Below are 26,208 nucleotides of genomic sequence, written 5' to 3' on the forward strand. Positions count from 1 at the left end.
GCCCCTCAGTCCCGCGGCGCAGCACGCACCCGGCGTCGCACAGGTGGGCGGGTTTTAGTGGCGCGGCCTGTGGGCGGCGGGAGTCTGTGCTCGCTCCCTCGGTGGTGGCCCACGCGGCTCGCACGCTGTGCGGGGCAACATGGCGGACGCGGAAGGTAAGGGTCGTTTCCTCGTGCGTGACCGGGCTAACTATCAGCTCCGCCGCCCCGAAGAGCTGGGGGTGGGAGGGTGACAGCGTCGGGGGCCGCGTTCTCCGCCGGTTTGCCGCCAGGCCGGTCCCGTCGCAGCCGGGCCTCTTGCTGGCCTTGCCCCTTGGCCTTGGGTCTACGGTTGAGGGCAAGGGATGGAGGGGTCCTCTCAGTGACGTGGCTTCGCGAGGCCCGGGCCTCCCGCCGAGGCACAGCCTCTTTAGGGCTCGGGTCCCCGTTGAAAGGCGTCGGCCGTGCCGGCTTCCCCGCCGTGACGGGAGACCTGGCAGTGCCTGCACCACGCGAAAGGGCGGTAGGAACAGACGGGGAAGAATAAGGGCCGAGGGGCTCCGGCGTGTTCGTAGCTCCAAGTCGCAAGAAAGTTCTGTGGGCCACAGAACCGGGTAGGGGGCAGTTGAGTGGTCACTTACGGAACTTCGTGGCCCGTGGGCCGAACACTTGTGCGGCAGGTTTAAGCCCCGCCACGGCCACGTGGTGAACCGGAATGGAAGCCGACATGTGCGACTGCCTGTGGTCGGTTACCGAGCCGTGCAACCCTGCGTTTGGCCTTACACACTTTGTTTTCCCCAGTAGTTCTAGACCAAACGTCCATTTTCTACTTGCTCTGATTTCATTCTTTATTTTAAGTTTTGTTACCCTTATTTTCGGGAAAAACTCCCAAATCTCTTGTCTGTTTTAGTATTTATTTTGCCGAAGAAACATAAGAAGAAAAAGGAGCGGAAGTCTTTACCAGAAGAAGATGTAGCAGTGAGTACGAATGTTTTATAGTTTGCTTTAACTAAAGTGAAAGGTTACTTAGGTAACACATTACATAAAAAGACTGTTTTTAAAAGTTTCTAAGGAATGGGTTGGAATTGGGTAGTGGTTGTGTAGTAAACCACACAACCCCAGCCACCTAAATCTCTCCTGTCAAGTATAGTTTGCTGAATGGTGTTGACCACATCAGCTCCTCTCCCTGAAATTCTTTTTTATCCCACCAACAGACCCACTATCCCTCTTTCTCTTTAAGTCCCTATCCCCATCTTTCTTTTTCTTTTTTTTTTTTTTTTAAGATTTTCTTTCTTTAGAGAGAGAGAGTGTGTGTTTGTGTGTGTGCATAGCCAGACACGGGTCTCCATCTCAGGGCCCTGAGATCATGACCTGAGCTGAAATCAAGAGTCAAATGCTTAACTGAGCAAGCCACCCAGGCGCTCCTAGCTGTCCCCATCTTGGTGGCACTTCACTTACCCTTCTGAGGTCCTGGTTCATTTCTTTTTCACTTGGAAGTCCCAGTGAAGAGGCATAGGGACTACCTTGTTTTCTATTTAAGAGGCTTAGACTTACATGGTAGTAATGGAATTGTACAAAATCAGATGGGAAGTCTAACAGTGTATTTCTGTCCTGTGTAAGGAGATACAGCATGCTGAAGAATTTCTTATCAAACCTGAGTCCAAGGTGGCTCAGTTGGACACATCTCAGTGGCCACTGTTGCTCAAGGTATGTGGCTAGGATTATGTATCAGATCAATGCCTGGCTTTTACGTAATTTAAGTGTTAAGCGGTTCATTAAGAGTGATTAGCACTAGCATCTTTGACTTAGGAAATGTCTGATGATACTGTTTTAGAGCAGTGTTCTTCAAAGTGTCTGACATGAAGGACCAGATTTTGTTTCATTTTTTATTTCCAGTGCACCCAGTGCTGTAGTAGAATATAGTTAAAATGTCACAACAATGTCATACTGCCATTAAAGTTTATAAATAATTAGTTCTTGGTTTCTGTATTTAACTCCACCTTACAGACTTTTACTAGTTTGTGGGCCACAGTTGGAGTAGGACTGCTTTAGTGCTTGAGGATATGTGCTTTGAAGCCAGACCAATTTGAGTCAGTGTATGACTTTGAGCCAGTTATTTAACCTCCAAGGCTGTTTGCTTATGGTATCTTCTCTTAGGAAGGCAGGCTGAGGGCTGTAGGAGGTAATCCATGAAACGTGTTTAGCCACAGTGCCTAGCATGTAGGTCCTCTAGAAATTGCTGACTGTTGTGTTGGATTTTAAATAGAGTGGCTCAGTAATGAGTTGAATTACAAATTTCACAAGCAACTTAGTAGGCGCCAGGTATGAGATTAGGAGAAAGGGTAGGGTAGAGGAAGTTACTGAGGCGCCTCTTGACAAAGTGTTATAATAAATCAATATATATGAAGTAAACAAATGAGATTTGCTTATATAATTCAACACAGTTGAGTTTCTGCTTGGTCAGATAGGTCTACCGTTTAATACATCTGCTTTTCTATTGTAGGCTCTGAGGATATGCTAGTGAACTGGGTAGGCCAAGGTCCCTACTATCTTGGGATTTAAAATCTCAGGGTGGGAGATAGTTAAAATTGCTATTTGTGATAAGTACCATGATGAAACTAAACTGGGCAACATGAAAGATAAGCTTTAATTGAAGGGAGCTTTTTTAGACCTGTGGTCAAGCCTTGGAAAGGAGGAGAATGAAAAGGAGCAGACCTGGGAAAAGCAGAGATGGGAGTATCTGGAGCAGGAACAAGCTGGTTGTGTTTGAGAAACGTTGCCAGTCTTTGTACCCCAAGAAGTCTTTCTAGAGGAGTGATCAAATTTGTCTTAATTCTGTTCATATGGGTAATTTTTCCAGTGTGTAAGGAGGCTTAACAGTCCGTCACACTAGCTAATGAAAATATAGGAGCAGAATCCAAGTTTATAAACTTGCGGGTTAACCATAACATGGTGGATGGTGCTGACTCTTGTTTTACATATGTTAATGGTTTATTAAGTTTATTCTGTGTTGTATCATTGCTTTCCAGAATTTCGATAAGCTAAATGTAAGGACTACACACTATACACCTCTTCCCTGTGGTTCAAATCCTCTGAAGAGGGAGATTGGGGACTATATCAGGTAAGTGTTGGGAGCATGTGGTGTTCAGACTTCTGTTCTTTTCAAAATGACCTTTTCAGGGGCGCCTGGCTGGCTCAGTCGGTAGAGCATGGGACCCTTGATCTTGGGGTCATGAATTTGAACCCACATTGGTCATAGAGTGTACTTAAAAAAGTGACTTTTTCACATCAGTTGTTCAAGAAGGTAGTGGCATTTTAGAAATGCCTAGAATTGCTGGAAATACGTAACCTGTACCTGTGGTGAACTTTTTTACTCTTCAGATTTAGTTTTTATTAGAGGGCCAGAGATGACAGCACAGTGATTTCGTTTCCATTTTAGGACAGGTTTCATTAATCTTGACAAGCCTTCCAACCCCTCTTCCCATGAGGTGGTAGCCTGGATCCGACGAATACTTCGGGTGGAAAAGACAGGACACAGTGGTACTCTGGATCCCAAGGTGACTGGCTGTTTAATCGTGTGCATAGAACGAGCCACTCGCTTGGTGAAATCCCAGCAGAGTGCAGGTATGTGGAAGAGGGAATAAAAAGAGGCAGCTCCTTTGTTATTGGAAGGCTTTCTATGTTTCCCTTCCTTCTACTTTTTGGCCCTTGGTAATGGTTTCTTCATTAGTTAAAAAAAAATCCTAAGCAGGGATACTCTGGTTGTGTACCTTCTGTCCCTTGCCAGATCCTAGTGTGTCTGCCTTTCTTGGAGTTCCAGGTACTGGACATGTGCACATCAAGTTGACTAGATCTGTTCCCAGGACTGAGACAGGGCTGTGTCTGGGTCCCGCTCTAGGCTTATTGCTCCAGGCTTCTTGGAGTCTTCGCTGCTGCTTCTGCCTAAAGTGCCCTTCCCTCATTTTCATCAGGGGAAACTCCTGCATGACCTTGCGAGGTTTTGTTCTAAGCAGGCTCTACACTGCGTATTCCAGCTGTTCCTGTCAGCACATTGGAAGTTGAACCCCCAGTGAGAGGAAGCATCTTCACTCCTTTCCCATGTCCAAACCATGAAATCTGTCTTCATGGAAACTTTACAGAAGGAAGTCATCAAACTGCATGCTTTTCTTGCTGCACAAAATGGGAATATGAGCATATAAAAACACAGAAAACTCAGTGGCCATACCTGACTACTCTTTTGTCATTTTTCAGGCAAAGAGTATGTGGGAATTGTCCGGCTACACAATGCTATTGAAGGGGGGACTCAACTTTCTAGGGTAAGTTTGTGATTACAGGGAGGGCACCTTTTGGTGATGTGGGTGTCTAAGCCCGTAGACATCTGGAGACAGGCCGGCTTTCCTGGCTGTCCTGTCTTGTGCCCTTTTCAGTGGGCTGCTCACGCCAGCCTGAACAGGTACTGTGGATTGACAGGGGCACTTCTGGCCATGTCCCTTCTGAGGAAAGGGCTCGCTGATAAGCACTGAATCATTCCTGTGTCACTAATAAAGAAGCAAAAATGGAAAGGACATTTTAGGTCTTAAATGATTGAAAAAAACTTTTTCATTTGTGTCCTGAAACTGCCACAATAGGCTGTTTGCTCTTATTTGAGAGTCTGTACAATGAGTCTTCATTTTGTTTTGTGCTTATTCTCAGGCCCTAGAAACTCTGACAGGTGCCTTATTCCAGCGACCCCCACTTATTGCTGCAGTAAAGAGGCAACTCAGAGTGCGGACCATATATGAGAGCAAGATGATCGAGTATGATCCTGAAAGAAGATTAGGTGGGTCATTAGGTCTGTGAGGAACTGAATTGACATTGACCACATGTGGATAGGAACGCGTTCTTGAGAATTAGATTTTCTTGTTAAGAGTAGGTGCCCTTAGTATATGGTATAGTCGGAGCCTATTTCTATTGTATTTAGTCTTGCTGGCTCAAAGAATAACTCTGGGTTTCTCAGTCAGTGATGTGTTTACTTTGGACAATGTGCTACTTTTGTGTGTGTGTGTGTCTTAGGAATCTTCTGGGTGAGTTGTGAGGCCGGCACCTATATTCGGACGCTGTGTGTGCACCTTGGTTTGTTATTGGGAGTTGGCGGTCAGATGCAGGAACTTCGGAGGGTTCGTTCTGGAGTCATGAGTGAAAAGGTACACCGTTATGGGGCTAGAAGTTTCAGAGCTGGTACTTAACACCTTCCCGCCCTTGGTGGAATTCCTCACCTGCTTCACATCCTGGAAAAGGCAATTTCCAAAGTGTTGAGTTCAGTTCAGGGCAGCTTCCCTGTTCTGTTAATTAAACTTTGGAACATTGAAACCTGGGCTGTGGGAGATGATTGGATAGAAAGCATTACTCTATTCATTTACTACCCCCCAGCCTACAAAAATGCCTACTTAGATTTCGGTGTATCAGTAGTTACAGATGTGTAGAAGAGAGGTGATTCTGAAGAGACTGAAGACTAATGAGTTTGGACTAAATTCATTCAGGTTTTGGAAGTTTGGGGTCTGTGGGACTATTTCAGAGACAGTGACACCGAATATAGTTTTCATACATGGCTGCTTTTCAGGACCACATGGTGACAATGCATGACGTGCTTGATGCCCAGTGGCTGTATGACAACCACAAGGATGACAGTTACCTGCGGCGAGTTGTTTACCCTTTGGAAAAGCTGTTGACTTCTCATAAAAGGCTGGTTATGAAAGACAGTGCAGTAAGTTCTGGGTTACAAGTTCACATTTGCACAAAATGTGACTCCACAAAGATGAGATACAGTCAGTGTTCTGAAATCCTCATTCTGTGTGAAGAGATGAAACATGATGTGAACTTATTATTTTCCTTTATTATTACCCAACGTGGGTCTCAAACTCAGAACTCTGAAATCAAGAGTTGCACGCTCCACCGACTGAGCCAGCCAGGTGCCCCACGAGTAGTTCTCTTAATGATGTTATTATGTCCGGGACAAAGGATAGCCGAGTTGAGGGTGTTTGATGCATTTTTTTGTACGTTATCCTTCATAATAAGAAAAAGAAAAATTAGGTATCCTAAACTCTGCCATTATAATAGTTGAAAAAACATAATTGTGTGAAGCAACAACATAAATGTGATGTAGCCTCCTCATGCTGGGGTCAGACTGGTACCCTCTGGGTGAATTTAAGGGGGAGGTGGAGTGTGGTCAGCAAGAGATACAGGTAAGTGAAGACAAGGTGGCACAAGCCATTGAACTCAGGGAGAGGTAGCCTGAACTTGCATGTGATTGGTTCAACAGGCCTCAGTAATCTTGCTTGCTGGTCATTTTGAGAGCCTGTTAGAGGCCCGATCTCCCAAAAAAAGCAAAAACGCTCCTGATTCTGTCAGGGTTTCTCTCATCAGTGATAAAAAAAGAGAGGAGTGATTAAGGAAAAGTAAGGCTGGGTTTTTGTTTAAGATGAAAATACCTTTAAGTCCAGTGGAGGAATGAGGAGTAGGTATTTAAATTCCCCTTTAACATTTCTGAGTCAGTGTGTATAAGGTGCCTAGCCCATGGTGGAATGCCATTAGCTCCATTTCGCAGGTCCTGTTCCCCCCCCCCCCCCAGCCCCGTTCTCCTTTGTGCTGGTGAGGGGAGGGATGGAGGGCAGGGGCTAGTGCAGCAGCTAGGGCTCTCACATGTAGTGCTGTCTCTGCAGGTGAATGCAATCTGCTATGGGGCAAAAATCATGCTTCCAGGTGTTCTCCGATATGAGGATGGCATCGAAGTCAATCAGGAGATCGTGGTCATCACCACCAAAGGGGAAGCAATCTGCATGGGTAAGAGGGGAAGTTGCCCTAGTTCCTTCTGCACCATCACAGCCAGGCTCACTAAGGGCAGGCCCCCAAGTGCTGGCTCCTCAGGTTCATCTAATCCTTGTGTTGTCTGGGGCCTGTTTGGGGACTGTGTTAGATGGGCATAGGTGAGGAGGAGGTAAATGAGGCTTCCCCTTGCCCCAACTGGCTGCTGTTAGAGGTCGTGTCTCAGCAGCCCGGCTCCAGTGGGGAGAGGGAAAATCCTTAACGAAGGGAGTAAATGTCTGTGTAATCGAGATGAAAAGTTTAGCTCATTCCTTGTTTGCCTATAGCAGTTAACTTGTGAACCTTTAGCTACTGTTGGATTGTCCTTAAAACTTCAAATGTTCCATTGCCCTGAAGGGGCTGTGGCAAGCTGTTCCCCGTGTGTGGCCTGAGCGCCAAGCCTGGTGAGTGTATCTTTAGGGTGCCTTACTAGAGGTGTTCCCTTCTGGCTGCTATCCATAGATCGCTGCTTGCAACCGAGAAGGGACTCTCATGACCTTCACGTGACATGCTTTCTTTCTGGTGGTGCCAATTAGGCACGTTAAATGAATAGCTCTGATTTACTTATTAAGAGGTCTCCTGAGGCTCTAGGAAGCGTTGATTTTTATGTGGTTAGTGTAAATATTTTTTTAACTGACAATCGTAATATGGTTTCAGAGCTTTTTTCCCATAGCAGTGGATTTTCTCCATATGAACATCCTCAGCAAAGGAAACCTCAAGGCAGTAGAGCTTCGAGTTTTAAATGTTTTTTTTTCTTTGTAAAGATTTTATTTATTTATTTGAAAGAGAGCACAAGCGGGGTGAGGGGCAGAGGGAGAAGCAGACTTTCCGCTGAGCAGGGAGCCCGATGCGGGGCTCGATCCCAGGACTCCGGGATCATGACCTGAGCCGAAGGCAGACACTTAACCGACTGAGCCACCCAGGTGCCCCTTAAATGTATGTTTGTTTGTTTTTTTTAAGATCTTGAGAGAGAGCGTGCGAACACACGCACAAGTGGGGGGAGGGGCAGAGGGGGAGATAATCTCAAGCAGACGCCACGCTGAACACGGAGCTCGACGCAGGGCTCGATCTCATGACCCTAAGATCATGACTTGAGCCGAAATCAAGAGTTGGATGCTTAACAGACTGAGCCACCCAGGTGCCCCTAAAATGGGGTTTTAAAATTTATATAAAACAGTGGAATTAGGGCTCATAATAACGAAGTTTCTCTCTTCCAAGTCATTCTTTAATCTCTTTCTAACACCTGCAGCTATTGCATTAATGACCACGGCAGTGATATCTACCTGTGACCATGGTATTGTAGCCAAGATCAAGAGAGTAATCATGGAGAGAGACACTTACCCTCGGAAGTGGGGTTTAGGTCCAAAGGTAAGTGGGACCAGGTGTGTGCTCTGCTGTGAGCTAACTCTTCATTTTTGTGTTGTTGAATACTCCTTGGGTGGCTCTCAGCTATGTCCCTACCACCACAACCTTGCCGTGTACCTGGGCTCTGGGGAGTGATGGTGAGTAGAAATGGGACCATCCATCTCAGAGCTTAGAGATTTTAGTCTAATGGGGAGAAGCAGACGGGCGTCACTCATACTGCACAACGAAAGCCAAGTTGAAGGGATATCAAAGAGTACAGAGAGGTGCCTGGCATCTCGGGAGTCCAAAATGAGGGGTTTGACTTGGCTGGGGGGTCTGGGTGAGGGATCCTCGCTGGAGCCAGGCTAGCACAAAGGACACAGTGTTATGTATTGATGAAGTGAAGAAAGGAAGGGAGAGTCTGGGGAAGCTGGAATCGCATGTGCTGCAAAGGCCCTGTGGTGGAAGAATGGGGTGGGTGGGGGTGCCACAAAATGACATTTTGGAGGTTCTCACTGATAAAGAAGGCTTGATGACTTTTGACAAGTCCCATGTTTGCTCCTGTTGGAGAGCGTGAGTTCTGAGTGCTTTGCAGAGAAGTGTGAGGCCCAGCTGAGAACACACAAGGGAGGAGCCTTACTTGAGCCACCATAATACCTGCTTCATGTGTCACACTGTTCTAATGCTGAAATCCTGACGATCCACCAGGCAAGTCAGAAGAGGCTGATGATCAAGCAGGGTCTTCTGGATAAGCACGGCAAGCCCACAGACAGCACGCCTGCTACCTGGATGCAGGAGTATGTGGACTACAGGTGAGGGCAGGGTGTTTCAGAGCCCCAGGCGGGCAGAGGCGGCACGCTGGCCGCCTGGATGCAGGAGTGCATCCACTACAGGTGAGGACGGGAGGCTGTAGAGCTCAGAGGGGTAGATGCAGCATGGCGGCTGCCTACATGAGCCAAGGCAGGAGGTCATGGAACCTGGGTATGGGGAGCGGGGCAGATTTAGTTCCGGGGAGAGCTGCTAATATGGGGGACTCTAGGAACCTGCGTGGTGCTCACGAGACCTTGGGGGCTGTAGGGACTTGCCCCGTGACTGCTCAGGCCTGCTCAGCAGACAGTTATCCCTTTCTAGTCTGGCTCGTGGGACTCTAGAGGGAGTCAGTCTGCAACAGTAAGTGGTGAGTTCTTCTGTCTGTCGTCAGTATTTTGATGGTGGCTTTAGACTTGCCAGATATCACTGGTTGAGGAGGCAGCAGTACCTCCCTGGAAAGCCGTTCAGTGCCTCTCACCTATTGCTGTCTGTCTTTCAGTGACTCTGCTAAGAGAGAGGTGGGGGCCAAAGCAGTAAAAGACCCACAGGAAGTTGCCGAAGTCGTAAAAGCCCCAAAAGTAGTTGCCGAAGTGGTAAAAGCCCCAAAGGTGAGTGACATGCTGTGAGCAGTTGGGAGTGTGCTTTGGGAGATGGTTGCATTTGGCTTATCTCGATGGTTGCGGTCTAGGCACGGGTCGTGGCTCAGTACGGCAAGGCTTCTTGGGGGCGTGATGCAGTGTAGCTAATGTGCCGTACCTTGGGGTACTCGTTTGGACGGTGTGGGCTCCAATTCACATTCCCTGTTGTGTCTGCTGGGAGGATTGTGGGCTCAAATCAGGGGCCTCGGCTTCCACCGCGCTGAGGCGACGGCACTGGGTCACAGTGGAGGTGTGTGTGATTCTGGCTCCGGGGCAGACGAGCCGTACAAAACTCCGCGGGGAGCAGAATCACCAGAGGCTGACAACCTCTAGATCGCCTTAGCTCTGCGTTTGAAAAGTTCCAGGAAAGTATGTGGTAGCACCTCAGCTTGTCAGGGTTGGGGGGACCACTGGCATTAGAGCACAGAATGGGTGCGCTGAGTGAGCTGGGAAGAGCTTCTGGCACGCATGGGGCCTGTCACAACTCCTGGGTTGCCCGCCGCCTTTGAAGACCTGCAGTCCAACTTGTCACAGCCCCCGAGCTTTGGTGCTCCGGCTGTGCGCATGGGGATGAGACCGTGTTTGAATTCTCTGTAAATTAAGGTTCTGTTGGGGTTTGTAATTAGAAAACTTACTCTTGGATTTAGTCAGGAACTTTTCTGGTGACTCCCCACCTTCTTACTGAACGTTTCTCATCCATTTTTGCCCAAGGTCTAACATTTGATCGCTTGTCTCCACCTTAGCGGAAGCGAGAGAGTGAAAGTGACGAGACCTCTCCACAGCTGGTCAAGAAGGAAAAGAAGAAGAAGAAGGATAAAAAGGCCAAAGCTGCGCTAGAGAGCGGGGGCGATCCAGGAGATGGGGTATGTACTTGAAGGGGGAGCAGCAGCGTTTCCCTAGTAACTGCTCATAGTTGGAATGCTGCTGATGGTGAGGGGGAAATGGTCCTGTCCGTCAAAGTAGACCGCTGGGGCATCACTGAAAAGCTCAGGGCTTGTGTTCTTTGCAAAATTTATTTAATCCAGAATATCCTCCCAGATCCTGAAAAGGCTTATTGGGCTCTTGGAACTTCCCTCATTTGGTTGTTAACAGATGCAGTGAGGCTTTCTCTTTCTCCCAGGACAGTGACAGTACCAAGAAGAAGAAGAAGAAGAAGAAAATAAAAGTGGAAGTGGTTTCTGAATAGTGGACACCACTTTGAGCACTGTGTCCAGGTGGGAGGAGAAATTAAAGCCTTATTGAGAAAACAGAATTCCTTTTGTTCTTGAGGGAATGGAACATAGGTCCCAGAAAGGGTGGAGAGTTCCGGCACATTTTAGCTGCTACGTGAGAACTCAGTGACGTTCCTTGGTGTGGTCATCCCATCCTGTCCTGTTTTAAGGATATGGGTGAAGGAAGCAGGTTTGATGGCACCCACTTGTCTGCTTGGGAGAGTTGGGAATTCTCTCCTTCAGACCCAGCACAGCCCAGGAGCCATCTGCGGCTGGTGCCCGATGGCTGTTTTATCAGCATAGCTCTCTCCTGGTTTGCACCACCCCTCAACCCATTTTAAACGTTTCTAAACATTGCTCAGTGAAATGGTGTAGATCAAGTAAAAGAAGAGAACTGAACCACATTGTTCACTGGGGGGATAAATCTTTTCTCCCATGTCCTGTGAGGACAGTGGTCTGTCAGCTACATCCACTCCATCTCTGGCTTAGCGGTCCTTTCTGTACTCCTTCATAGCCTGTGTGTACAGCCTAATGCACCTGAATCCATCTGCCTACTTGTGTTTGTGACAGAAGCTAAAATACTGTTCCATATTCTCTCTTAATTTTCCTTTACTTTCAAAGGATGCACTCACTCACTGCTGGGAGAAGGTTGTACTTTTTACTTATTAAAGTTTATTTGTTTTTAAGTATTTCTGTTGGGTTTTCTAATTGTTGGGGAGGTCAAACTAGTAGAACAAAAGATAGAAACTATTTTAATTAAAAATCTAGGAAACTTTATGTCCTGTTTGGAATTTGATGCTTTTCCTTTGGTTATTTTCTCTGGTTCTATGTCGTGCAACATTCATCTTGGGGCCTATTATCTGGTATGGGACCAAATACTCTAGAATCTTCATTCAGGACATTGACTAGATTAAAAGGGGAATCATCACAAATCTAGTGATCTCCCCCAACAGTCGAGGGGAGGAAGGTAGAAGTATTTATGTAGTGGGTCTGGCAGGAGGTACCAGTGTGTGTGGGGAGGGATTCTGAGCATAGGCCTGAGGCTGGGTTTCCCTCTCCTGGAAGGGAGGTCAGAATGAAAGCCTCTGGCAAGTCAAAGCAGGAAGCTGCATGTGTGCACCTGATGGGTTCTCGTCCAGGATTAGAGCATCCTGTGTGCATGTCTATGTGGGCACCAGCCTCAGAAGACTTGGGGTCGGGGGGTTTTGAGGGCATGGGTGTTTATAATCGCAGCAGCTAGCTGCTGTGTGAGCAACGGAGTGGAGTAATTCCCTTTGGATACAGATTAATTTGGGCAGCCAGTCGTGGGGTGCTCTGGAAACCAGGTCTTGAGAATGAAGAGAAAGCTGAAAGGAATGGCTGCCAGGAGGAAAATGGGGGAGATGCAAGCGGAAGCAAAGCATTCAGAGCACTCTCCCCATGGAGTAGAAATGGGATCACACCTTTGCTCCCAAACTTGTTTTATAGGTTACATGTCTGTCTGTGTGTGTTCAGGTCCACACGTAATGTACCAGATCGTGCCCTGCCCAGCACACACCCCCCTCATGGGAGGGTGGGTTATCTTGACCTGTGTGTGCTTGAGGGAGACTTCTGAACCCAGGAGAGGCAGTTGGTATTGATGCTGTCCTAAGGGTTGACAGGTGCTGCCATTTCCCTCTCCAGAGACTGGTGCAGGTGGAAACCCAGAGAGTTACAAGGTATTGGCATTTCAACACAGCAACGTTTTTATTGCTTTTGAGGGTCTCCCTAGAGCAGACATCATTCTATTGCACAGCCGCTTCATTTTGGCATTTTAGAAAGTTGAGGTTACAAATAGCTTCAAAGACACATGAGATGCCCAGTGTAATTAAAGGTGAAGGAGCACGGGCTTTAAAGAACAAGGGCCATTGCCTTTTCCTCTCTGTGCACCATCTTTGATTAGCAGTTGCATTTTGATAGTACTTTGGGCCTCAGATTTCCAGAGATCCTTCTGAAACCCTGATCAGTGGGGCTCCATCTATCAGGAAAATCGGAGCCCAGCCAAGGAACTTGAACAAGACTGACACCCACTGGCCTAATTAGGATAGATGCAGAGCACTGGAAGCTGACAAACGAGGTGGAGTGTCCCTGTTTGTCTTAAAGCAAGGAGAATGGAATTCAAACTGCTAGAGAAAGGCGCAGAGTAGCTGCCCCTTTTCTGCAAGCTTAGTAAACCCAGGAGACAGGCACCCACTGTGGAGAACTGCACGCCTGGTCAAAGGCTTCTTGCAGTTTCTTAAGGGTTTCGTCAATGCCGTTATTGACCAGTGAGAGGTCAAAGTAGTGTGCGTACTGGCTGCGGATGACTTCGGAGTCCTTTTGCAGCTGCTGCAGGGCTTCCGTCTGCAAAGAAAAGAGAAGCGGGGATGAGGCAGGCCCCACAGCACGGCAGCCCAAGAGGTCAGTGATGGGCTTTAAGTGGACCCTGATTGTGGTGACCACTGCCTGGCTCAGAGTCGCCTGCTTAAAAGACTCCAGCCCTGAAGACCTTCCTTGAGAACGTTTAACAGGGTTGGGTGTAGAGAGAGACTCGAGCACCGCAATTCTAGAGGACCTCAAACTAACCCTGATGATAAATCATCAGAGCTCAGAAGACCAACAGCTCCGTCGCTGTGGCATGGACGTGAGCAGCATCTCCCCACTGCTGCAACCACCACAGCTGCAATCCTGGGACAGGTCTGAGGTTGACTTACAATCCCAGGCCTCTTTCTAGAATCCCAAACAAGTGGCTATGAAAAGACTGATTACTCCGTAAAAGTAAGAATGTTTGCACAGCAATAAGTGCCAAAAGACATGCCAAACTTGGAAAAAGATGTTTACAACTGATGTCCCAAAGGGCTAATTACCCGAATACAGAGCTCCTAGAAAGCAGTAAGAAAAAGGCCAATAACCCGAGAGAAAAATAAGCTAAGGACAGGACCAGGCAGTTTGCAGAAAAGATACAAGTAGCCCTCAATAGTCTGATAAGACACGCAGCCACTTAACTAAGAAAAGTACAGCGAGACTGTATTTTTCTAGTAGATTGGTCAACAAATGAAACTTTGGGTAACATGCTCCTGGCACAGGGAAACAAGCAATCTCCATTCCCACCGCCACGTGCACAGGCCACGGGGTGCGGCCGTGTCTGCAGGAACAGCTGTTGCATTTGGTGAAAGCAGGTGCAGGAACTCGGGTGGTGAGCGGGGAGCGGCTTTTCAGTGTATCCCTGGTCCCCTAGCTCTTCCCCTCTCCCCACAGCCACACCACACCCCTGGCGGTGGGTGTGGTGGGTTCAGTGCCGCCTCTGTCCTTCCCACTTGAGCCCACGTCGCAGCAGTGTCAGGATCTGCCAAACTGCCCATCTCTGCCACTGGACCCCAAGCACTTCTGGAACTATGACGGTCTCGGATTTATTTTGTCCCCGTTACCTAGTGGTTTAATAAATGTCTGCTGAGTAAATCAAATGTGCCCATGCCCTTTGGCTTCTTGGCCTTGCAGGAAGAAGGACAGCAGTAGCCAGGAGGCTCATGGGAGATACGGGCACAAGCTGAGCTCTGGACTGATGTCCCAGTCCGGGCAAACCTGGAGAATGAACCTCCATCCACCCTGTGTAACCCCGTCCTTCCCACCTGAGCGCCCTGGTCAGTAGGTGCGATGAACACAATGAAAGGTGACAGTTCGGCCGTGCGGACAATCTTCAGGGTCTAGAGAAAGAGGAAGGGGAGGAAGGAAGAAAAGAACCAGAGTCAGCTATCATGATGGCTTCCTTCTAATACATATCTTTGAGCATCGCCAAGCCCAGTATCATTTCCATCACTTGTGGTTTTAGGTGACCCCAGTGAAACTACGTGAACCAAACCTCATCCATGCCTGCCTTGTCAGGCCTACCCACCTGGGGCTCAATGTCAAGGATGGCAATCTTGTCCTGCTCATGAATCTGGTGCACGGTTTCAAATTTGGTGCCAAACATATTGCCCTGGTAGCTGCCAAACTCCAGGAATTCATTGGCAGAGATGTTCCTGGTCATCTCTTCGGTGGAGATGAAGTGGTACTCCTTCCCGTCTTCCTCACTCTTCTTGGGTGGCCGTGTTGTATCTGCACAAGAACCCAAATCCCTGACAAAACTGGGGGTCCTCCCCATCTCCTAGGGGCTTGACCCATGGTATCTGTATGTAAATCCCAGCTGCCTTTGGTGCAGAGAGTTTAATAGGGGGGTTCCTCCCACAGGATCCCGAAGGGCTGACAATAGATGATGCAGAGCAGGAAATGCCCTGTCCATCCAGAATGTGTTTACCTTTCAAGAGGCAAAGCCCAACGTAGAAAATTCCTATCCCTTTCCCTATATGAAGTTACATCTCTTAAATCACCAACCCCAGGAATTAGAGCTCAGAATTGGAGAAATGACAGCTGATTATATATATATTTCAAGGATTTGATTTGTTAGAGCACAAGCAGGGAGAGCGGCGGGCAGAGGGAGAGGGAGAAGCAGGCTCCCCTACGAGCAAGGAAGCTGACAGAGCTCCATCCCAGGACCCTGGGATCATGACCCGAGCCGAAGGCAGATGCCCAGCTGACTGAGCCACCCAGGCGCCCCTGATTATATTTTTTAAACAGATCTATGGGCTATGGTTTGGATTTCTTGAAAGCGTATGTAAAATTTCCTTTTTATAGCTTAGAAAGAAGAGTACTCTGGTTTGGTTTAAACTCATTTTGTTAAATGTTGGAATATTCTTAAGTCACAACATTTACTATCATTCATATAAACTGTCCTCTAAAATAAAAAATAAAACGTGCTCCAGAAATCACAGCTTGAAACATAACCCCTCACACTCCTCCCCAGGGGACCTCTCCTGCATCCCATGTTTATCGAGCCCCCTATCCCCTTGTCTTGTGCATCCTCTGCTTGTCTCTCGATCCACAACTGCACATGCCTCTCTCTCTTCCCATCTTACAAAACAACAATTCTTCTTTAGTGGCTATTTCTACTTTCGAATTTCCCCACTCATTCCTCAACCCAGGGCCATCTGCTTTCTGCCCCTAGTTGGGTGTCCCTTATCCCTAAAGGCAAAATGTAGAAGCAAGGAGTAAAAAAATACTAATACCAGATTCAGAATCCAGTTTTCTACTTTGATAAGCAGGATCTCTTCCTGGGAATATACACAATCATACTATGCAAATTCACTTCTGGGAATGCAGTCATCTGATTCCCTACCTGGCCACTGGCCTGATTGTTCTATTGAGAAGAATCCTACTGCCGAGACTGTGCCTTTCCTGAGCGCTGCTTTGATTCAGAAGACATTTCAGGAAAATTAGAGGCAGCAATAGTGGATAGCTAAGGAAATTACAGTATAGCCACTCAACGGACTGAGATTTAGGCACATGAGAAAATATAAAGATGAAAAAATAATTTTTTAAAGATTTTATTTGTAAGTAACATCTCCACCCAACGTAGGGCTTGAATCCCCAACCCAAAGATCAGGAGTTGTACGCTCCACCAACTGAGCCAGCCAGGCGCCCCGGTCATATATGTTTTCAATAATATTACTTGCTTGCTTATTTAAAGCAGGATAAAAGTATTTTCAACTGCTTCTGTTACGCAGGCATACAACACAGAGAAGAATAGCAACATAGTTAGCTGGAGCGATTATATGTACACATTTGCATCTTTCCAAACTGTGTTTTGTTTTTATAATCAAACATTTCAAATAAAGTCACACATAGAAAAGACCACTTTGGTATCTCAGAGTGGTGCTCCCACCTGTCCTCCAAGGACCGCAGAGGTACTTACATGGGGCAGGGTATGCGAACTTGTCCGGGTTCTGGCTGAGTAGGGCATTCTTAATGTGGCTGCGACCCACCCCACTGGCTCCTGGGGAGGGAGAAAAGACAGAAACCAGGTTGCTATTATTCTCGTGAAGGCTTCCATTTCTTTCCCCAAAGACAAAGGTGGGGATAGGTTTAGAAATGGGACGTGGGTGAGAGTGAGTGAGCAGGTGTGGCTTCCAGACTGGGGTCAGGGAGTGGCAAAGGCCCCCACTAGGAGACAAGACTCCAAGGGCTAAGGGTCAGGACTCAGAACATAACTGTTGTTTCCAAAGAGGAGCCAGCTGACACATGGGTTTTCTAGTTCTTTTCTAAAGAGATTTGCTTTACTGAGCTCTCCAAAATTAATGGAACTGATCTATTTTTTCAATATATATTTTTTTAAGATTTTATTTATTTGACAGAGACACAGCGAGAGAGGGAACACAAGCAGGGGGAGTAGGAGAGGGAGAAGCAGGCTTCCCGCCGAGCAGGGAGCCCGATGCGGGGCTTGATCCCAGGACCCCGGGATCACGACCTGAGCCGAAGGCAGACGCTTAACCGACTGAGTCACCCAGGTGTCCCCCCCCTTTTTTAATCATTTTTTTAAAGATTTTATGGAACTGATTTTTTTTAAAGATTTTATTTATTTGACAGAGAAAGAGAGAGCACAAGCAGGGGGAGGGGCAGAGGGAGAGAAAGAAGCGGGCTTCCTGCGGAGCAGGGAGCCCGATGCGGGGCTCGATTCCAGGACCCTGGGATCATGACCTCAGCTGAAGGAAGATGCTTCACCCACTGAGCCACCCAGGCGTCCCAGTGGAATTGAATTTAAAGCAGTGTTTTTACTGGAGATTTCTCCGGAACCCTAATAATTTCCTCTAAGCAACTAATGTTTTAACTCTAAAGACGGGGTGGTAAGCTGCCCACCTAAAATAACTAGTTGCTGAAAAACTTGTAAGGTTTAGTTGCATTTGTAAGGTAAATCCAGATGGAACACCTGTAAGGATTCAGAGAACCCCAGAGACTGTCCTCACTGCGTTTTTTTTTTTTTTTTTTTTTTTTGAGGCAGGGAGGGAGAGGGGGCATCATACGCTGCGGGCAGGACCGTAAGGAGGGAGCTGTACTCTAACTAGCAAAGCAACATGGGGAGGGGGGCGGGCACCAAGAAGTTACCGATCAGCACCAGGGTCTTCCTCTTGAATGCAGGGAGCCGAACAACTTCCTCATAGGAAACAACATCCAACTGGTCAAAAACTAGGGACAAAGAAAACCAAGCCATGTTCATTTCCACAGCTGGGAAGAACGTGGTCCAGGTGGTGAGGCGGGAAAGAGCCTAAAGTCTGTCAGCCTGGCGTGAAGGCAGCTGAGGCTGGGGAGAAAGGACTTGGGCCTGGAGTCACTGAAGTGACGTGATCGTATTTTGGTTTCAGAAGACGAACTCTGGTAGACGAAAGGCTACAGGGGCTGGGATGGAAGCAGTGAGACCCTTAACTGCCCCACCGCTCTTTTCAGCCAACCAGACTTCATCTAACCTTACCAGAGGATGATGGGGGCTGGGACACTGTCCGGCACGACCACAGTCGCCAGTGACGGAATGATGGACAGGGCGTCCCGAGGACACCACTTCTGGACCATGGATGCCTTTCCTTTGGGTCTATTTCTTGCTTTTCCCAGCCTCCTCCATCTGAACTCATCATGACTCTGTCAGTGAATTCCTTGGACTCACATTCTTTCTAATTTTCTGGACCCCATATTCTCCTTTTTCCTCTCTCTTCTCCATAGTTTCAGTAACATCACGCTGCCCTGCACTCCAGTCCCCCCTGGGGAGGGTGAGCTGAATGGGAGATTATTCAGCTGTTACCTACAGTCTGCTTGAATCCATTTATAATTTTAGTATATTATATTACCTACCACAGTAGGTAAAAAACAAAACCAAAATGAGTTCTCAGGAAAACATGCTGTTTTCTGGGGTTACTCAGACCATGAGCTGGTCATGCTGAGAAAGGTCTGGAAGGCTGTTCGGTTGGTTACCTGAGGAGTGAGGATAATGAGCGGGTGTGAGCAGACCACTAGCTTTCCTTCACATGTACTGGGAAGATGAATGTTGTAATAAAAGAAAACCAGAAGAAATGGCATGCTTCCTGTGTAACGTATGGTCCACCATGCACGACACCATCTCCCTTTAGCTGCCAGGAGCCGGCAGAGAGGAAGCCCAGGAGCTTACTTGAGCTGTGCTTAGCCAGATACTTGTCTTTGTATTTCTTCTTCTTCCCAAACGGACTGCAGCTGGGGGCTTCACTTGGAGCAGACTGAGCCACACTAGCCACTCGCCTGGCAGGAAAAGATGACCCAAAATGTCAGGGGAACCTTAGCGTAAAAGCCCCAGGGTCACCCTTCCCCTTCTCCACCAAACCTCCAGACCAGGGACACGTGGCTGGTTCAGTCGGTAGAGCCTGCGACTCTTGATCTCAGGGCTGTAAGTTCAAGCCCCACGGTAGGTGTAGAGATCACTTAATAATAAAATCTTGAAAAAAAAAAAAAAAAAAAAAGAACTTCCAGACCTATCTGCTAAAAACTTTGTGCTATCCTTGACCCTCTCATCCTCACCCCTCTCAGTCCTCACTCTCACTCTGAGGCCCCTCCTTGGTCTCTCAGCCTGTCCCTCTCTCCCTCCCTACTTCCCCCATTTCTCTGTGTGTCTGTCTCTCTCGCAGCCTCTGTGTGGATCTCTCATTCTCTCTCCAGTCTCTGTGTCTCTCTCATATTCCCCCCGCAGTCTCTTGCTCTCTGTGTCTCTGCCAGGACCCCCTCAGCTGCCCTCTCTCCCTCCCACTCTCCCACCCCCACGCCCTTCTCTGTGAGCTCTGGGTCTGTGATGAGCAGGGTTTAGACTGGTATGGAGGAGACAACGGGCACACAAAGAAACAAGTGGAAGAAGCCCAGCTGGAATGAATGGTCAGGCTGCGCTGAGGGGAGGATGTGATGGCGGGGGGGAGGGGGGGTGTCACTTCGCCTGGACACATTCCCAATGCCAGGTATTTGGAGGCCCACATAAGAACTCTCCAGAAAGGCAAGGGAGGCAACTGCGCCCTGAGAAGCCATCACTGTGTTAGTCTGCATGGCCCCCACCTCTCTGAGCCTCCTGTCTGCGGGGGGCGCCGTGAATTGGCTGCTGCCTTCACACACGGAAACCTCAGCCGACTCCGCACCCAACCACACTCTGGCTCATTGGTTTTGGAACCTTTATGACCCTACTTCAGTAAAACAAACACATCACGTACACAACTAAAACTGCAGCTTCATAAAACAATACCTTCTCTTAGATACATGAAATATGTTCCAATACTGCTACCTGATGCCCTTGTTCAAAAGAAATCCTGACTGCACACCTCATTAAGCTGCAGCCCCGTTTGAATTCCGCCGCGTGCTGGGTCCTCCTCAGCCGTCTGCCCCCAGTCCCGCAGTGCTCTTCACAACGTGTTACCTGGGTCTTTCACCATTACCATGCAGGGTTGGCGCTATATTTCATTTGCTGCTCGAATTCCAAATGTGTTTTAAGATTTTATTTTTAAGTCATCTCTACCCCCAACGTGGGGCTCGAACTCACAACCCTGAGCCCAAGAGTCATGTGCTCTACTGACTGAGCTGGCTGGATGCCCCTCATTTGTTCCTCGAATTGTAAGGGTTTATTTCTGTCTGGCACTTCCTGAGATGAGGTCAACCAGAATGCAGGCTTAAATCTAAAAGGACCCCCTCCCTTGAGGCTGCACAGTGTCTTTACACTGGATTTATTTTGCAGGGGCAGGTCCGGCACTCCCAGGGCCAGGTACTGTAACCCAGCACTAAGTGAGCAATCCGACTCGGGCCGGATTTATTCTTTTCTACGTGCTGGGATTTTGCATCAAGGACACACATTTCACATTTGACTGTTTTCTGCGAGTCTCAGAAGCACTAGCCTGGGAGGCAGGAGACCAGGGAGGGCTCCGGTCCCCGTGCTGTCCCTTGCTCTGCAACCAAAGGGAAAGCATTTGAGCAAACAGAGGCCCACAGACAAATGAAGAGCCCTTCACGCGGGCTCCTTTACCTGTAACGGCTTCCGAGCCTAGCCCATCGGCTCATTGTTGCCCCCTCAGCCATGATGCCAGGTAAGGCTGCAGGTTGGCTCAGTCGAGAAACAGAAACTACACACGAGGCGACAGGTTTTTGAAGCTAAGCAATCATGTGTGTGTGGCTCACCATTCCTGCAGCTCAGGAGAAGGGATCAAGCCTGCTGACTCCTTGGAGGAACCTTCTACCCGCCCCTGCCACCAGTTACTGTCATCTTTGTTGATTATCTTGATGATGTCCCCAGTAACAAACTTCAGTCCCGCCTCCTTGCAAGGGATCAGATGGTCCTTTTTGGGATCATAGTCAAACTGTGCTCTCATGAACATCTGAAAAATAAGGCAAAGGTGCTGGTGTCGGGATTCAGGTCGAAAGTTCTGCTATAAGTAAATAGGCTCAGGATTGAGAAGTGACTGAAACTGGGGCTGGACCTGATCCCTCCAACGTGTTCGTGGTTACTGGGGCTGATTGTCCGTCTATCTTGGAGAACAAAGGAGCTACTATCGGAAAGGCATGTTTCCTTGGGAAATCTTTTCACGGTATGTTAACTAAACAATATGAATGTGCCAAAGGTCTTAAGATGTGGATACCCCTTGTCTCCACGATCCCCTTCTTTGCACAAGTTGTCACTTACGATGTCTGGAAAAGTATGTTCACCACAGCATTATTTACAAGACAGAAATATTGGAATCAAGCTAATTTTCCAAGAATGAGGAATCAGTTAAGTATGCTCATTTGCTGAATACATCATTGCCAGGCCAACTATAAAAATCAATGTGTAGAAGATAGGTAGACATCCTAGAAATGTTTAAAAGGTTCTTTTTTTTTTTTTTTTTAAGATTTTATTTATTTATTTGAGAGAGAGCGAGAGAGGGAACACAAGCAGGGGCAGTGGGAGAGGGAGAAGCAGGCTTCCCGCGGAGCAGGGAGCCCGATGCGGGGCTCGATCCCAGGACCCTGAGACCATGACCTGAGCTGAAGGCAGACGCTTAATGACTGAGCCACTCAGGCGCACCTGTTTAAAAGGTTCTAAGAAGATATGGTGAACAACGTCACATGAATACACTTGACAAATCCCTTACGAAACACAATTTCCCAAAAGCGACACAAGAAATTGAAAATATGAGCACTCATATCTCCGCAAGAAAGTATGAAAGCCGTTACGGAACACCGCCCTCCCCTGCTCCCAAACACACAGGCCCCACTGGCTTTGATGGCAAAGTTTTCCAAATGTAATTTGAAAAACTAAGGCTAGTCTCATACGGACACAGGACAAGATGCTTATCCAGAATACATAGAGAGCTCCTACAAATCAGTAAGAAAATGCCTTGAATGGGTACTTCATAAAGGAGGGCATCCAAATGGAGAAAAACATAAAAAAAAAAGGAGCTTACTCTAATTAGTCCTCAGAGAAACGCAAATCAAGACCACAACGGCCAAAATGAAGAAAAAGTACTGGTGAGGGTCTGGGGCAACTGGGCAAATGAACAAGAAGACATAATACTGAGTGAACGAAATGAGAAATAAAAGAATTCATGGTGTATGATTCAATTTACACCAATTTCAAAAAGGGGCAACACCTGTCTCTGATGTTAGAAGTTAGGGTTATGGTAACTAGAAACAGGTACAGGGGTTCTTAGCCATGTTCTGTCTCTGGAGCTGGGTGCTGGTTAAATGGGTAGGTTCAGTTTGTGAAAATCATTCTAGTTTTATACTTATGATTTGTGTATTTTGTAATATATACATACACCCACATATACCCAAACTTCAATTTAAAAAGTTTGCTTAAAAAGAAAATTTTGCCACAATAACATAAACGACCTGCGCTAGAAACTTTTGCATACATTCATCTGCCAAGGCCCTATCCAAACACTTTCTCTCCTGTACCGATGATGAGCTGTCTGTGGACTGGGAATGGACCCATTTCTCTTTATATCACCTCCAGTTTCTAGCGAAGTGATGTGTACAAGGTAAAGTCTCAGTGAATTTTGAGTAAGTGCTCTTAAGACTCTTTCTTCCCTTTGGCTATTATTATTGGCTACTATTAATCACTGGGCTATTATTGTTTTAAAAAATAATTGCCAATTTGCTGGTGAAAAATGATACTGCACACATTTTATTTTGTGTTTCTTTGATGACTGGTAAAATTGGCTATTTTTTCATATGTTCGATGTCCAGTTGTATTTTTCCTCCTGTGAATTATCTCTTCATTTGCTTTGCCCATTTTCCTCTTAGAATAAAGAGATTACCCTTTCCTTTCACATCAGTTACAAACAAGCAACTCAGAAAGAAGGACTGCCCGGGGCGCCTGGGTGGCTCAGATGGTTAAGCGTCTGCCTTCGGCTCAGGTCATGATCCCAGGGTCCTGGGATCGAGTCCCGCATGGGGCTCCTTGCTCCTTGGGAGCCTGCTTCTTCCTCTGCCTCTCTCTCTGTCTCTCTCTGTCTCTCATGAATAAATAAATAATAAAAAAAAAAAAAAAGAAAGAAGGACTGCCTGTTTGTAATGGATGTTGATTTAGTTCAGAGAGCACCAGGCAGCTACACTCGTGATATACTGAGAACTTAAAACTAAAATCATGTCATTTCAATTGAATATCAAAGAACACAACAGAGAAAATGGTGTCACCTACCTGTAGTGCAGGAAGACGATTTTGCTGGTTGGGAATTACTTTTAATGAGATCATTCCTTTGGTTTCTTTCTATTAAAAAAGAAATTATAATGGATATATAATAGATGGATCTGGGGTTTCATAAAGTCTTATTTCCCCTCTCAAAGTCCCCAAAAAGTGTTTTTTTTTTTCCCCAACACCCATCTTTACTGCACACTTTGAAATTTTTAGGACAATTCCTCCTTTGATATCAAAGTCTCATGTGCCCTATAAACCAGTGTAACAACATGGAGATGCACAAAGAATAATGAAGAAAAAGCTAATAATTTTCCCTCCTCCCCACACTCAACCCTAAAAGGTCTCCAGATGAGCCTAAAGGAACCCTGGCACACATATACCCATACCTTTCTCGACACGAAAGAAAACATTTCCAAATATTTACACATATATCCATATTCATATGTATTTTTGTTTGCTTTTAACAAAAATGGGATTATACTCTATAGAACATGTTATTCATGTTCTACCATACTCCTCATTACTGGGCATGTCGACTGTTGCCAATTTTTTTTCACTATCATCTGCTGCAATAGACATCCTTTATTTTTTTTTAAAGATTTTATTTATTTATTTGCCAAAGAGAGAGTGCGCATGAGCAGGGTGATGGGCAGAGGGAGAATGGGACACCTGAATTATTTCTTCATTTGCTTTGCCCATTTTCCTCTTAGAATAAAGAGATTACCCTGCTCATTTGGTTGGGCACCTGCCTTCGGCTCAGGTCATGATCCCAGGGTCCTGGGATCAGCCTGCATGGGTCTCCCTGCTCAGCGGGGAGCCTTCTGCTTCCCCTGCTTGTCTCTGTCAAATAAATAAATAAAATCTTTTTTAAGAATTAAAAATAGAACTATCATAGGATCCAGCAATTCTACCTTGGGGAAATGAAGTCCATACCCTGTAACTGGTTGATGTATCTTTTAAGACTCTTCTATATCCTCACTGATTTTCTCACTACTTGTTCTGTTGATTATTGAGAGAGAGATTGAAATCTTGGACTAAAATTGTGGATTTGTCTTTTTCTCCTTGCAGTTCTACCAGTTTTTGCTTCAAGTATTTTGAAGCTCTTTTATTAGGTACACGGATGTTTGGATTTTGGTAAGGCAGGGTAAATCTGGTCCCTGTTACTTCATTTGGCCAGAAGCAGAAGTCCAGCGGGGGCTTTGTTTTTTGTTTTTGTTTGTTTGTTTGTCTAGATACACTCTACAACCAACGTGGGGCTTGAACTCACTACCCCAAGATTAAGAGTTGCATGCTTTTCAGACTGAGTCAGCCAGGCACCTCCCAAGGGCTTTTTTTTTTTTTTAAAGATTTTATTTTTAAGTAATCTGCACACCCAAAGTGGGGCTTGAACTCACAACCCTGATATTGAGTCACATGCTCCACCCACTGAGCCAGCCAGGCACCCCACAAGGACTTTTTTGTTTTTTTTAAAGGTTTTATTTATTTACTTGAGAGAGTGAGAGAGAATGAGAGAGAGCATGAGAGGGGGGAGGGTCAGAGGGAGAAGCAGGCTTCCCGCGGAGCAGGGAGCCCGATGCGGGGCTCAATCCCAGGACCCCGGGACCATGACCCGAGCCGAAGGCAGACGCTTAACCAACTGAGCCACCCAGGCGCCCCCCACGAGGACTTTTGATTAAAGCAAATCCCAGGTCTATCGTTTAACAGCCATGTGACCATGGGCAAGTTTCAAAACTCTCCAAGGTTCAGTCTCCTTATCTCTGTCTCAAGTGAAAAGCCACATTCTGGCCAACTGCCCCATATGGGTTTTTTTCAGTTTTTTTTTTAAAGTAAGCTCTATGCCCAACGTGGGGCTCAAACTCACAACCCCGAGATCAAGAGTCACATGCTCTTCTGACTGAGCCCGCGGGGCGCCCCTCAACTTTTCATTTATAATATCCCATCCACTCTTCATAACAAATCTACAAATAGGGATTCCTATCTTCATTTTACAGATGACTTAGAGAAATTAATTCACCTGTTCAAAATCATGGCTAGAATGAAGTAGAGCAGGGTTTCAGAGCTGCCATTAAAGACCAACGCTTTCTGACACCCAGTCCAATGTTCTTTCTAGATAGATACTCTGGGTTATTCGCCTTATTTTAGAAATTTGCTAGATGAAAATAGAGAACTGTCATTGCTTGCACAGAATAAAGATTAGCAGTGGTAAGAGTCCCCTCAATGAGGTATAAAGACTTGACAGAAAAATGACATACACTGACACCAATGTGCATCCACACTTCACAAAGATAATGGCATGGAAAATACCCACCATCGCCTTCTGCAGCTGATCTACTGAGTGATTAGTCACATTTGTGCCATTGATTTCTAGGATCTCATCTCCGACGTGAAGGGAGCCTACCACAAAATGATAAATCAGTCCACAAAGAATAAACATTAAAACAAGAGCTGTCAATAGAAATCAAGACACCACAGAAAAGAAAGCATGACCTAGAGCATGTTCATATTCCACGGGAGAAGGGAATGTACCAAGGCCAGCACTTGACAGTTTCGGTGACCAAGCAGAATAAAAGTACCACATCCACAGCAAGTGTAATGTTTCTTTGTTGTTTAGATAAACCCACAAATGCCACCTAATGGTACAGTTAATCAATGGTTAGATTCTATGTGAAAAGTAGTTACAAATATTTGTGCCACCCTAGATACAAAAAAAAGTCCCAACTAAACATAAAAGGGTAGGGCTCACAGCATGGAATGAATCAGGTGGGCAAATACAGGTTATCGTCAGCTACTAAAAACATGTCATATTTTAATGTTCTCTCACCCCAATGTTCTCTCTCGCCACAAACAGCTCTTAC

At 46.7% G+C, this 26,208-nt stretch overlaps 2 protein-coding genes and 2 non-coding genes across 6 annotated transcripts in view; 3 read left to right on the top strand and 1 right to left on the bottom strand.

Annotated features, from left to right (window-relative positions):
* Nucleotides 1-18,486, top strand: DKC1 (dyskerin pseudouridine synthase 1). Of its 3 annotated transcripts, none has more exons than XM_064574772.1 (15): nucleotides 1-155; nucleotides 889-956; nucleotides 1,599-1,685; nucleotides 3,008-3,099; nucleotides 3,418-3,602; nucleotides 4,230-4,294; nucleotides 4,671-4,797; nucleotides 5,031-5,161; nucleotides 5,578-5,721; nucleotides 6,677-6,797; nucleotides 8,068-8,186; nucleotides 8,871-8,974; nucleotides 9,472-9,580; nucleotides 10,354-10,473; nucleotides 18,051-18,486. In XM_064574772.1, exons 1-15 carry the CDS (start codon nucleotides 140-142, stop codon nucleotides 18,165-18,167), a joined length of 1,605 nt encoding a protein of 534 aa, XP_064430842.1. In that variant the 5' UTR covers nucleotides 1-139; the 3' UTR covers nucleotides 18,168-18,486. The 3 variants fall into 3 exon arrangements, with proteins under 3 accessions (XP_064430842.1, XP_045740516.1, XP_064430843.1); XM_045884560.3 differs by lacking the exon at nucleotides 18,051-18,486 and adding an exon at nucleotides 10,731-11,507; XM_064574773.1 differs by lacking the exon at nucleotides 18,051-18,486 and having other exon boundaries at nucleotides 10,322-10,457.
* LOC123851693 (small nucleolar RNA SNORA36 family) lies at nucleotides 5,260-5,396 on the top strand. The gene has a single exon (XR_006792677.1). It is a non-coding gene; the product is annotated as a small nucleolar RNA SNORA36 family (small nucleolar RNA).
* On the top strand, nucleotides 9,270-9,398 carry LOC123851703 (small nucleolar RNA SNORA56). The gene has a single exon (XR_006792680.1). It is a non-coding gene; the product is annotated as a small nucleolar RNA SNORA56 (small nucleolar RNA).
* The window catches only part of MPP1 (MAGUK p55 scaffold protein 1), a 27,828-nt gene continuing 14,141 nt past the window's right edge, over nucleotides 12,522-26,208 (bottom strand). Inside the window, exons 4-12 of the mRNA XM_045884569.3 lie at nucleotides 25,662-25,747; nucleotides 23,357-23,425; nucleotides 20,857-21,053; nucleotides 18,845-18,951; nucleotides 17,794-17,874; nucleotides 16,607-16,687; nucleotides 14,711-14,913; nucleotides 14,448-14,522; nucleotides 12,522-13,182 (exon numbers count right to left, since the gene is read on the bottom strand). Coding sequence (XP_045740525.1) covers nucleotides 13,006-13,182; nucleotides 14,448-14,522; nucleotides 14,711-14,913; nucleotides 16,607-16,687; nucleotides 17,794-17,874; nucleotides 18,845-18,951; nucleotides 20,857-21,053; nucleotides 23,357-23,425; nucleotides 25,662-25,747 — 1,076 coding nt within the window. The 3' untranslated portion in view covers nucleotides 12,522-13,005. The remainder of the gene's footprint in view (nucleotides 13,183-14,447; nucleotides 14,523-14,710; nucleotides 14,914-16,606; nucleotides 16,688-17,793; nucleotides 17,875-18,844; nucleotides 18,952-20,856; nucleotides 21,054-23,356; nucleotides 23,426-25,661; nucleotides 25,748-26,208) is intronic.

Source organism: Mirounga angustirostris, unplaced genomic scaffold (assembly GCF_029215605.1).
Source record: "Mirounga angustirostris isolate CCGP_5_RB_7025 unplaced genomic scaffold, mMirAng1.0.hap1 SCAF_11, whole genome shotgun sequence".
NCBI classification, from domain to species: Eukaryota; Metazoa; Chordata; class Mammalia; order Carnivora; family Phocidae; genus Mirounga; species Mirounga angustirostris.

Coding starts and splice junctions, on each gene's coding strand:
- DKC1 (XM_064574772.1), top strand. Junction 4,295..4,670: donor GGGGGACTCAACTTTCTAGG/GTAAGTTTGTGA, acceptor GCTTATTCTCAG/GCCCTAGAAACTCTGACAGG. Junction 5,162..5,577: donor CTGGAGTCATGAGTGAAAAG/GTACACCGTTAT, acceptor GCTGCTTTTCAG/GACCACATGGTGACAATGCA.